At 35.5% G+C, this 11,505-nt stretch overlaps 1 protein-coding gene across 2 annotated transcripts; it reads left to right on the top strand.

The window, feature by feature from the left end:
- The first annotated feature begins 5,458 nt into the window (after positions 1 to 5,458).
- Positions 5,459 to 11,485, top strand: LOC148621768 (acetylcholine receptor subunit alpha-like 1). 2 transcript variants are annotated; one of them, XM_088576448.1, is made up of 6 exons: positions 5,459 to 5,560; positions 6,098 to 6,584; positions 9,034 to 9,078; positions 9,534 to 9,643; positions 9,939 to 10,908; positions 11,256 to 11,485. In XM_088576448.1, the coding sequence occupies exons 2-6, from the start codon at positions 6,387 to 6,389 to the stop codon at positions 11,439 to 11,441; spliced, it is 1,509 nt and encodes a 502-aa protein (XP_088432574.1). In that variant the 5' UTR covers positions 5,459 to 5,560; positions 6,098 to 6,386; the 3' UTR covers positions 11,442 to 11,485. The 2 variants fall into 2 exon arrangements, with proteins under 2 accessions (XP_088432574.1, XP_088432575.1); XM_088576449.1 differs by lacking the exon at positions 11,256 to 11,485 and having other exon boundaries at positions 9,939 to 9,999; positions 10,586 to 10,720.
- Positions 11,486 to 11,505: the final 20 nt, after the last annotated feature.

Below are 11,505 nucleotides of genomic sequence, written 5' to 3'. Positions count from 1 at the left end.
CAAATTAGGAACTAAGCATGCATGAAAATTACAAAAAGCGCCATCAATATTGATCCGCGTTAAAAAGAATATTGATTTCATATTATATAAATAATGTATTGTGATTTTATTTTAGTTTTCTGATGTTTTATAATTAAAATATAAGAATTGTTTTCAATTGTATATATTAGTAAGATTATAGGATATATAAACGACCTTGGGTCGATTTATGCTGCAACAAAAACTATTCTCGGTTTATTCAGCGTAAACCCAATCGGAACACCTCAGCCTTTCTAGTTTCACAAAAGAAAAATCTCGGAGGCATTAGGCGGATGGATCTGTCCGGAATTTGACCGATCCAATTCTAAAATTATAGTTAAACTGGTTGATTTTTTTTACCATTTACTTTTTTTTTGTTAATTCCTCGCTTAGCGCCAAAATGCCTGGAAGAGTTGTTCTTTATTTTTAGCGCCACCTGGTGGAAAGAACTACTCACAGCAAGCAATTTTAACTTCATCCTGATAATATTACCCATATTTTCTCTCTTTTATACAACTTTTTTAACTATTGCCACAGATTCTGAAATGACGAGTTCATCACATATAACATATATACTGTTCTTATTCAGTTTTGTCACAATTACATGTAGTTGTTTACTTGTATATTATATTTTATTGCTGATGTATGTTTAACAAAATACTTGTAGTTAATTATGTGGAGAGGAATTTGTTAATTTGGTATAACTTATGTCTAATCTAATTGCCTGTAAATTTTAGCAATAAAATTATGTTTAAACTAAACTGATTGGCACGACATTTTTACGCACGATTTTCCGCTATTGCCGTCGGTTTTCTGATCGTCTGTATCGCGCTTAAAACAATAAGATTTGGTCCACCGAAGGATTTTTTCATGTGCTAGTTAGGTTATGGGATATAAACGACTTTAAGTCGGTTTGCGCTCAATGGGAATTACTCGGGCATTTCCGCTACACTACAAATAAGCTCGGATGTAGAAAGGAGAATTTCTTCTTGAAAAATTCGCGCGAATCAGACAGCTTGTAATATTGGCTGTCCGCATTAAACTTTGGACGTTGCTAATTGCCTGGGACTTTTATGATATCGTTATAGTATTCTTGAAAGTTTAATAAAATCATTGACGGATTCACGGATTTTTCAGTGATCGAACCTCCCTTTTTGTTCGAAAATGTTAGTAATTTCTCGCAAAATTTCCGCAACAACTGGCAAATAATAACCTACTCCATACTCCAGCAGTGCTAGAGGTTGCCTGGAAAGATATTTTCTGACTTTGAGACATCCTAACCTCTAGTAACTGACATGTTGAAAACCAACACAAATGTGAATAAGCTTAACATGTATTTGAAAATGTTTTAAGTCTTTTATTAAGGGGATTAGCCCCAAAGCGCGTGACGTCATATCCGGTGGTCACGGACCGGAACTGACCGGTAGAGGGAGGGGACCGGAAGTGGACCTCAGTTATGATCGGAAGTGACCGGAAGACGGAGGGGGACCGGAAGTGGACCTTGGGTGACCGGAAGTGGACTCAGAACTAGACTTAGGTCTATGACAAGGGTTTAGTTTATGGTTAAGTGTTGGATTAGGCTTAGGGTTATGTTTAAGGTTTGGGTTAGATGTTGATGTTTGTCTAGGGTTATGATTAAGTTCGGGTAAGGGTTAGGGGTTAGGGTTAGTGGTAAGAGGGTTACTGTTAGGTTAGAGTAAGGGTTAGGATTAAGTGTATGGTAAAGTGTTTGATTAAGTATAGGGTTACACATAGTGTTATGTATAGTGTTAAGTTCAGGTTAAGGTTAGAGTCTCAGATAAGGTCTAGAGTCAAGAAAACTGTTAGAGTCAACCGTTAGTTATATGCTCAGGTCTATGGCAATGGTTAAGTTTATAGTTAAGTGTTGGGTTAGACTTAGGGTTTTGTTTAAGGTTGGGATCAGATGTTGATGTTTGTCTATGGTTATGGTTAAGTTAGGGTTAGGATTAGGTCTAGAGTTAGGTCTAGGTTAGGTTTCGGTTAAAGTTAGATCAAGACTTGTGTATGGTGTTGGTCTTGATGGTCTAGCTTGAGTCCTTTGATTAAAGTTATATCTAGAGTTACTTATCAGGTAAGGATGAGATACATGTACTTGTTTCGGTTCTGGGTTATGTTTAAGGTTAGTGTTTGGAATAGTCATAAAGAGTTTGTATTAAGGTGAAAGATACTGTCATGATAAAGTTAGAGCTCTGAATTTCTGATGTCTAGTACTAAGAAATTTGCTAGAGTCAACCGTTAGTTATAGGCTCAGGTCTATGGCAAGGGTTAAATTTATGGTTAAGTGTTGGATTAGGCTTAGGGTTGTGTTTAAGGTTGAGGTCAGATGTTGATGTTTGTCTAGGGTTATGGTAAACTTCGAAGGGTTAGGGGTAGTGATAAAGGTTAGGGTTAGGTTAGGGTAAGGGTTAGGATTAACATTATGGTTAAGTGTATGGTTAAGTATAGGGTTATGGTTGAATCTTCAGAATTGCGCAGGGTTACTTGTGTCTATCGCAGATTTTGCATTGGTTAAGGCTTTGTGATAGACCTTTTTGTTATGAATGTTAGTGTTAGTATTATCTTATCGCACACACGTACAAACAAACGCGTACATACAACACACGTACAAACACACACACAAACAAAACAATGTTCTCCTTACTTTCTAAAAACAATAACAAAAACAAAAAAAAATATATACAATAAGAGACAGTTAGCAATTTAAGAAGGAAATCACAACATTGAAAATAATGAGGCGGTAAAAACCAAGCTATAGCAGACAGTAACCAAGTTCATGCCTTTGGTATCGATAATACCCTGCTTAAAGTAACAGACGTCAAGTAAATTAGGAGAAGACAACATGAAATTAACTAAAAAAACTAAATCTTGACCTTCCGATTTAAACTTGAAAAGTAAACACGACAAAAATGAACCCAACGAACAACACTGACTGTTTGCAGCAGATGAATGCAGCAGAAAAAATGACTCGAATACAGCCAACAACAACTAGAATACACCCATACCCGAGCAGCAGCAGATTGAAGCAGCAGGAAGAATGACCCTGAATACGGCCAGCAGCAGCAAAAATATCCCCATATATGAAAAGCAGCAGCAGAAATACCCCTTCCCCCAATTACGAGCAGCAGGTGGAATACCCTCTTATTCGAGCAGCAGCCACTTTACTCCCACAGTCGAACACCAGCAGATACAAGTAGATATGACCCATGCAACCTGGTTTATCGAACAATGATACAGAAATACACCAAGATGCTTTGATGAACGGACTACTCCAAGACCTGTATACAACCAATGCGCTCATGTTTTCCCAAATGAATGAAATTCTAAAACCCAGCAGATGGAAACATTTTAAGTACGCGACAGTCGACCGCTGAATGCAGATGACTACCAAAAGAAATGGAAAAGAATACTGGTTCACTTCGTGAATGACCCGCAAAGGAGATGGACGCACCGGAGATCCCCATGCAGGTTCGGGTGTTAAAAGAATAGGCCTGCAGAAGCGTTAAGCTTGTCGTAAAAGGCGACTAAATAGTGCTCAGAAACCTAGCCGGGGGCTAGGGTTGTCAGGCTATAATACGGAAAACCTGACCGCAAACTATAGTGGTGCACCGTGTTGGGAAAGATGCCACGTTCCTTGCACGTTAAAGAGCCCTGCTGTGGTATTCGATAGGAGTAGGAACCTTTGCGCTCCGCCACAGGAGGCTAAATTGCCCGACCTTACCCATCCCTCCCTTTTGCTAGTGGCAATCAAAATTTGTCGACCCTACTGTCCTTGTGTCCCATCCTGTTTTTCATTTCATCATCATTTTATGTTCATTGTATCATCCGTTTCATGTTCATCGTCTGAATATAGCTGAAATATTGCTGCTCGGACGTTAAACCCCAACAATCAATTAATCAATCAATCAATCAATGTGACACCTATAAATGGAACTGTATAGAGAGGATTTCGGAATAAAGATAGTGCGGATGTATTAAGAACGTAAAACGTACAGCGTCAGAATATCAAATACAAGTGGAAAACAGAGCGGAGTATGTTGCATCCTTGTATAAGACTTGATGACCTTAATAAATTAAGAAAGTTACAAAAGTTCAACTAGATGAATCATATTGAACTACGATAACAGGACATTATAAAATGAGAGGATGTTTCATCAAAAATAGCAGGAGCTATATGGGAATACAATGAAAACCTAATTCAAAGGCCAGAAGTCATGTAAACCGAAGAACAAAAGGCAGAGAAGATTAAATAGAGTGGAAAAACACAGCCTTGACGCCAACGATACTGGGACGGCAAGACTACTTATATTAAAGCAGAATCATCAGAAGATCGGATCGTGATCAAAACCGACAACACCTATTAAAACCGTTAGCGATAACAAACATATTTACTATCAGAGCCTTATAACATGTAGCTCAAAACCGATAACACCTATTAAAACCGTTAGCGATAACAAACATATTTACTATCAGAGCCTTATAACATGTACAACACATCCTTACACCTGTAAAGTATTCATAAAGCACAATAAAAAGCGGTTAAAAATCAATACACGGGCTACCTATGGAGGTTGTTTCCCCTTCTCAACATTGTAATGGTAAACAGGTGTAATTTAAAGGAAGAATGCTATCCGGAACGTTTCAGTCCCCTGGCGTATTAGGTTCTCTCCTCAGCATCAGATAGCTGATTTTCAAAATACCTTATTTTGCACGTACTTTTGGAACTCAAATTGTGAGAGAATGAATAAAAAAGGGTCTTATTATTTTTACCCTTTTTCCAACTACACCATGCATGCTTTCATCCTGTGGTACTGTCTAAGTGCTTGATATTTTATAAAACATAGTGATTGGCTGTTAGTTTTGGAAAGGCACCCCTGATTTGTACTAAAACTCAGTAATATTTTTTTCAGTATGTTACCATGGCTACTGGATTTTATAACAATAATCACTAAATTACTTATAAATGACTTGAACCACAACACACCAAGGATTTAAAAAATATGCACTTTTTTATGACAAAAGACTAGAAATATCTGTCTCAAAACAGCTTTACTTCAACAAAATGCGACCAAATATTCAGAAATGACCTAACTGTATTGTACTACCTAAGTCCACTTCCGGTCACCCAAGGTCCACTTCCGGTCCCCCTCCCTCTACCGGTCACTTCCGGTCATACCCAAGGTCCACTTCCGGTCCCCCTCCCTGTACCGGTCACATCCAAAGGTCACTTCCTGTCATACCCATTGTCCACTTCCGGTCCCATCCAATGGTCACTTCCGATCCTTGACCACTGGATGTGACGTCATGCACATGCTCATTAGGGCTAATCCCCTTCATCCCCCTGAAAAATCATAATCGTATCCCACATCTATACTACTGTTGGTCAATTTAATATTTTCGTTTCGCAAATTACAATCCGTAACTTTATTAACCAAATGTACCCATTCAAACTGCTGAACACCAAATGTGAAGTCCGTTACTGCTTTTACAAAGGATTTCCAGGATTACTACATTTTCTCACCAGGTAGGTCATTTGCTCTTCTTTAGTTCAGTAACCTTCTCCCGTGTTAGGGTAAATAAACAGTATCTGTATAAAATGGTTTAAATGTTTTACTAAAATTCTGCCGATTTCAAAAAAAATGTGTGGAGTAACGGAATTTCAATTGTTTACATTCTAGGAGTAATAAAACCCCGGAACCCCCTTTTTTTAAACCCCCTTTTCATTTTTTTATCCGCCACGTAAAATACATCTAATTCATTTGGGTCATAAGACATTCTTTTCCTGTGTGCAAATGAATGACAGGAAAACAAATCATTGCCACCACACTTTTATTTTGCCGGAATCTCGTACGACATAATATGAAAATCCAACTTAACAGGATATTGACACATTGTTTCTAGTTGTACACGCGTTCTTTCATTGCCACACGTTTAAAAACCTTATCATTGCCACACTCAATAAAATGCAACATGTTTTATCCACTTCAGCTGCATATCTAAAACCTAGTTTGTTTGTTTGTAACAGCTGATAAATAAATCTCCTGTCTCTTTCTATTTTTAGCATTACGAAGTGAAAAATATCAGACGAAAATTTGTTACATAATCATAGATAACAGGAATATAAGCAGCAAATACACCTCAGGAAAGACACAATTAGTGATTGATACATATTCTTACAGTACAGGAAAGAAAAATCTAATAAAGAAGTGGATAAGTCATGAACTAATGGAAAATCAATTGACAAATTATTGAACTTGCACTGTTTTATAAATATTATAGATGTTTTTACTGTAGGACATTACGTTTATCTCTGATTGCTGTTAAATGACTCAATATTAACTGAAGACATAATGTGGAAACCTATTTTCCTTGGATTTTCAAGTGTGGTTATAACTGCATATTGTGTTAATCCTGAGCTTCCAGAAAATCGTCTCCATCATGAACTTCTTCATCTACGATCTTACAGTAAACTCATCCGTCCTGTGTCTAACCATTCCGTACAACTGACAGTCAAGATGGGTCTACGACTTTCACAACTTCTTGACATAGTAAGTCTAATACTGAAAGCATATAAGACGCTTCTTCATAGGCAAACGGTACCATTTTCACCATAGGCGACTGTAGCAATACTTCGCTTTTTTTAGAACAACGACAGAGGTTCAAACGGCTTTTTTAAAGTTACAACTTCATTGTTAACTTAATAATCAGAATAATTTGCCAAGTTGCGGCGTAAAAAGATAATTCCTTTAGTAGAAAACGCATAGAAGGGCAACTAAACGATAGCTAACAAATACCATACCGGATTTATTTCCTGATGTAACATAAATATTAATGTACAAAAGTTTTAGACAGGGTGTTTTTCAAGACTCAACAAGATTGTTTACTCTAATGTGTTCAATTTTACTTAACAGTTTTTCAAAATGTTTTGCAATCGATTTTCATTTCGTATATGTACTTATATGTATTGTTTGCAAATTTAGAAGATGGAAGTTTTTAAACATTCAAGTTACATGTAAATCATGTGTGATACACGTAAATTTATATAGGTATTATAAGATGGCAACACAAACACAAAATGTAAATAAGATATTTCAGAACAATGAAATATTATTTTTGAAATTCTCATTCGATTTGTCTATGAAAAGAAATCATAGAGACGTGAAACCATGAATAACTAGGGTTATGCCAACAAAATGCGCAGAAGGGATTCATGCTAATTGCACAGCTCGAAGCTAATTGGTCATATTTTTTTTCTGACAAAGTAAATTGGCATTTGGCACATTTTTTCTGTACAGATATTAAATATAAAAACTCATAATTGAGAATATTTCGTTGGAACGACTTGTAATTTGGTATAAGCTTCAATGTGATGGTTGTATTTCATGCGACATTAGATTTTACCATATATATCAACTCAAAGTTTAGTAACGTCAATGTTTTGGGAGCAGGTTCACTGTAGTTCTATGCAAATGACCAACATAATTAAATTAAACATGAATTTTGGGAACAAGTAGACTACTTTACGTTGTATCTGTATTTTTTTAAAACACTGTACATAACAACCAATCGTCATGTGGTCAAGTACAGTTTTGCTTTACAAGAGTTATACTTTAACAGAACAATTCGATTGTAGATATAGGAAAGCAAAGGACACTTACCCTACCGGTGCATACTTCAACTTTTTATTGGTTTTTTTTTCTGTGCGCATTAATTGAGGTAACTTGTGTTACTTATGTTTTTGTCATTTTTTCTTTGTCTATACTTTGTTCGTGAGTTTTTAGCACCATGTTCTTCGTTCCAAATTTAATCATGATCTTCTTGCTTTTACTAAATATGGATATTTGCCCACGACACACATTGTCTGGGCAACATGAGCATTTGATACACTGCTAAAACGAGTCTTAATGTTGAAATGAAATAACCATAAATCAGTGACAATGATGAATGAAAAACCATTGCCCGTAATCTATTTTAGTCTGGCTTTTTAAGGTTAAACATGTTTTTTTCCTGTTGACAGTGAATTCATTATTTAAGGCAATACCATACAGGCCATGATATAATTCAAAGGATCAATTCTTAAATTAAGGAAAAGTCGCTCTCTCCCCCATTGATTTTGTCTGTTTCTCTTCAAACTGATTTTATTCATTTGATACTTGTAGTAAACTTAATTGGAATTAAATATCAACTGCATCTGGATACCGATCTGTTCAATCTGCATACAAATAGTGAATCTTAACTAATCGGTACACTATCAGATATATTGCATGTAATGAATCTTTATATAATACATGGAAAGAAGGTTCTATGAAATAAAATGTATTTAGTATTCATATGGCTTTGATTTCATTAGTTTTCCAAATCCTAAATAGCTTTGCAAATAGTTCATTGAATATCTGGGTCACCATTTAAATGATTTACGTAGACCCGATTGTGATGGTAATCTTCAGAGTTCATTTATGAATACTTTACTGTTAGTGTAACGAATGCTATGTCCGAACATATCTGCTATCATAGACTGGGATCCGGACTCTTAAAAAACCATGTTTCAGACGACTGTCCACAAATCCCTGAAATCATTTATTCGCTACTTCTTTGATAGTTTTAAGTTATAAAAGAATTAACAGCTTCTTAAACTGGTCTGATTGATTTTAGTACCGTATGTCTGTTGTTTCCGATCAACAAAAGTAGTCCATCCACTTCCGGCGTAACGTATATATATTTAGATTCAAAGCAGAGTACGTTTGGACAAAATGAACTAAAATCAAGGAATCATTCAACATATTCTTTTTAAAGTTGGAAAAGTCTAACAATTGTGAATCTGAAGATATTCTCTGTGTAAAAAAACGAATTCTGAAATGATATGATCTCTAGCTAACAGCTTGTCTCTCACTGTTAACAGAAAACCAATGAAGATATTACTATACCTTCCATTCATAGGTGCTGAAGCCTCAGTTCAGAAAAATGACAAACTTTTAAAAACACTTATTTATCTTCTAGGATGAGAGAAATCAGATTATGACAACCAGTGTTTGGATTCATCAGGTTTGTCAACTAATTTATGCTAGATATAATTCATCAACACAACATTACATGTACATGTATATTTCTAATACCAAAACATTACATGTACATGTATATTACTAATAACAAAACATTACATTGACATATATATTATTAATAACAAAACATTACATATACATGTATATTGCTAAACAAAACATTACATGTACATGTACATTACTAAACAAAACATTACATGCACATGTATATTATTTATAACAAAACATTACATGTACACGTATATTATTAATAACAAAACATATCAGATGAAGAGCAAGGTAGTTTGTTATTTTTTAGTTCTTCATCAACCCCGCTAATAACCAGAAACACAACAGATGGTGATATATCTTTTTTTTTTGCATTTGTGGCGTTGTTCGGTATTTTAAAATGTATCGCCCTGACGACTACTAATGCTGTATTTATTTCATTAATTACAGGAGTGGTATGACCTACGTCTGAAGTGGGATCCGAAAGAATTTGGTGGGGTATCTATGACCCATATACCATCTGAACAATTGTGGAGGCCAGATATTGTGCTTTACAATAAGTAAGTTCATTAGTAAATGGTATTGAAGTTGTTGAAAGTAGTCCTTTACGTGAAACTAACTGAAAAACTAACAGCTAGAATTTATTTATAAATAAAGAACATAAGACATAGCGTCAACATAAGCCATCTTAAGAAACAAAAACCAAACCAAACAACACAAAACAAAACAAAGAAAAAAAAAGAAAAAAAAAACAAGAAGAAAAAAATCGCGAGAAAGAAAGAAAAAGAAAACAAAAGAAAATATTCAATTTGGCGTTCAATTGTCTCTGTTTTATATTGTACAAATATATTTCAGTGCCGACGGTGATTTCAATGTCACATTAATGACGAAGGCTACAGTTCACTATGATGGCAAGGTAATGTGGGAGCCGCCTGTTATTTACAAGAGTTACTGCCCTATCGATGTAGAGTATTTCCCCTTTGATATGCAAGAGTGCTTCCTTAAGTTTAGTTCCTGGACTTACGATCTGAAAGAAATTGATCTGCAGCACATATGTGACAAACAAGCCATTGCCCTTCCCGATAATCAGAAGATTATATTAAATGGGATTGATATACAAGATTATATCCCAAACGTCGAATGGGACTTGATCAACGTAACAGCGAAGAGACAAGAAAAGTTATATACGTGCTGTGATTACTTGTATCCGAATATGCTTTTTAACATTACTCTACGTAGGAGAACTCTTTTTTACTCTTTAAATCTGATAATGCCGTGCGTTTCAATATCGTGTTTAACGGTGTTGGTATTTTATCTGCCTTCAGACAGTGGAGAGAAAATTACATTATCGATATCCATTCTTTTGGCTTTGACTGTGTTCTTCCTCTTGCTCTCCGATATAAATCCTCCGACCTCCTTTGTGATTCCATTAGTTGGCAAATACTTACTGTTTACAATGATTGTGGTTACTATGTCTATATTTTTGACTGTGTACACTTTAGGCATAAATTTCCGGAAACCATCGACACATGGAATGAATACGTGGGTACGTCGTGTATTTATAGACATTTTACCTAGAGTTCTGTTGATGCAGCGACCGGATTTGAACCGGAGGCATTGTGGACTACAGACGTGTGGCAACATTTGCAAGAAGTGTGGGGAGAACAGGTCACCAGAAAAGCATTGGATATCTGAACCTATGTATCAGAATGTACATTCAAGATTTAGCAGACCAACTATTAAATTTCGGAAAGAAGTACTAAGGGCCTTCAAGGGGGTTATTGATATTGCAGAACATTTAAAGACCAAAGACAAAGAAAATTCGGTAATGCATTATGTGTAATTTCCGTTTTCATTAATACCTTTTAATGATTGGAAAAACTGTCATAAATATCTTGCAAGAGGTGGAACGATATTATTACTGAACATCAACCTGCAAAAATTAAACACTCTCGTTGATCCGTGCCAAGGTTTTACCAGCATGCTATTATTTGAAAAAGAAAAAAAATCAAACTACAAATAACTAACCAGCATCGTAAAAATGTATACGTCAGCAGTTGCTAGAAATTAGACTTAAATCTTAAATACCATAACAAGGCTCTTTTCCATTGTAAAGAATTATTGGGTTGATTATCATAAGTGTTATTTCAAATATTTCACTTCTCATTTCAGGAAGCCCAGGATTGGAAATATATTGCTATGGTAATGGACAGATTATTTCTGTACATATTTACAACAGCTTGTGTTTGTGGAACATTAACTATTTTCCTATACGCTCCTTCACTATACGATTCACGACCACCGTTAACAGCGGGAATTGGCGGGGACGGAAACTGCACCTTATCATCAAGTCATTAACCATCTGTTGTATATGTCTATAAACTAAAATGGCTAATCATGAATTTAATATTCTTATTTTACT

Source organism: Perna viridis, chromosome 3 (assembly GCF_037379345.1).
Source record: "Perna viridis isolate PV_CMFRI_1.1 ecotype Kerala chromosome 3, ASM3737934v1, whole genome shotgun sequence".
Lineage (NCBI taxonomy): Eukaryota > Metazoa > Mollusca > Bivalvia > Mytilida > Mytilidae > Perna > Perna viridis.
Note: the sequence above shows the minus strand (reverse complement) of the source record. Positions and strands in the feature narration are given on the sequence as shown.

Coding starts and splice junctions, on each gene's coding strand:
- LOC148621768 (XM_088576448.1), top strand. CDS start 6,387: ATGTGGAAACCTATTTTCCTTGGATTTTCAAGTGTGGTTATAACTGCA. Junction 6,585..9,033: donor TTTCACAACTTCTTGACATA/GTAAGTCTAATA, acceptor TTTATCTTCTAG/GATGAGAGAAATCAGATTAT. Junction 9,079..9,533: donor CCAGTGTTTGGATTCATCAG/GTTTGTCAACTA, acceptor CATTAATTACAG/GAGTGGTATGACCTACGTCT.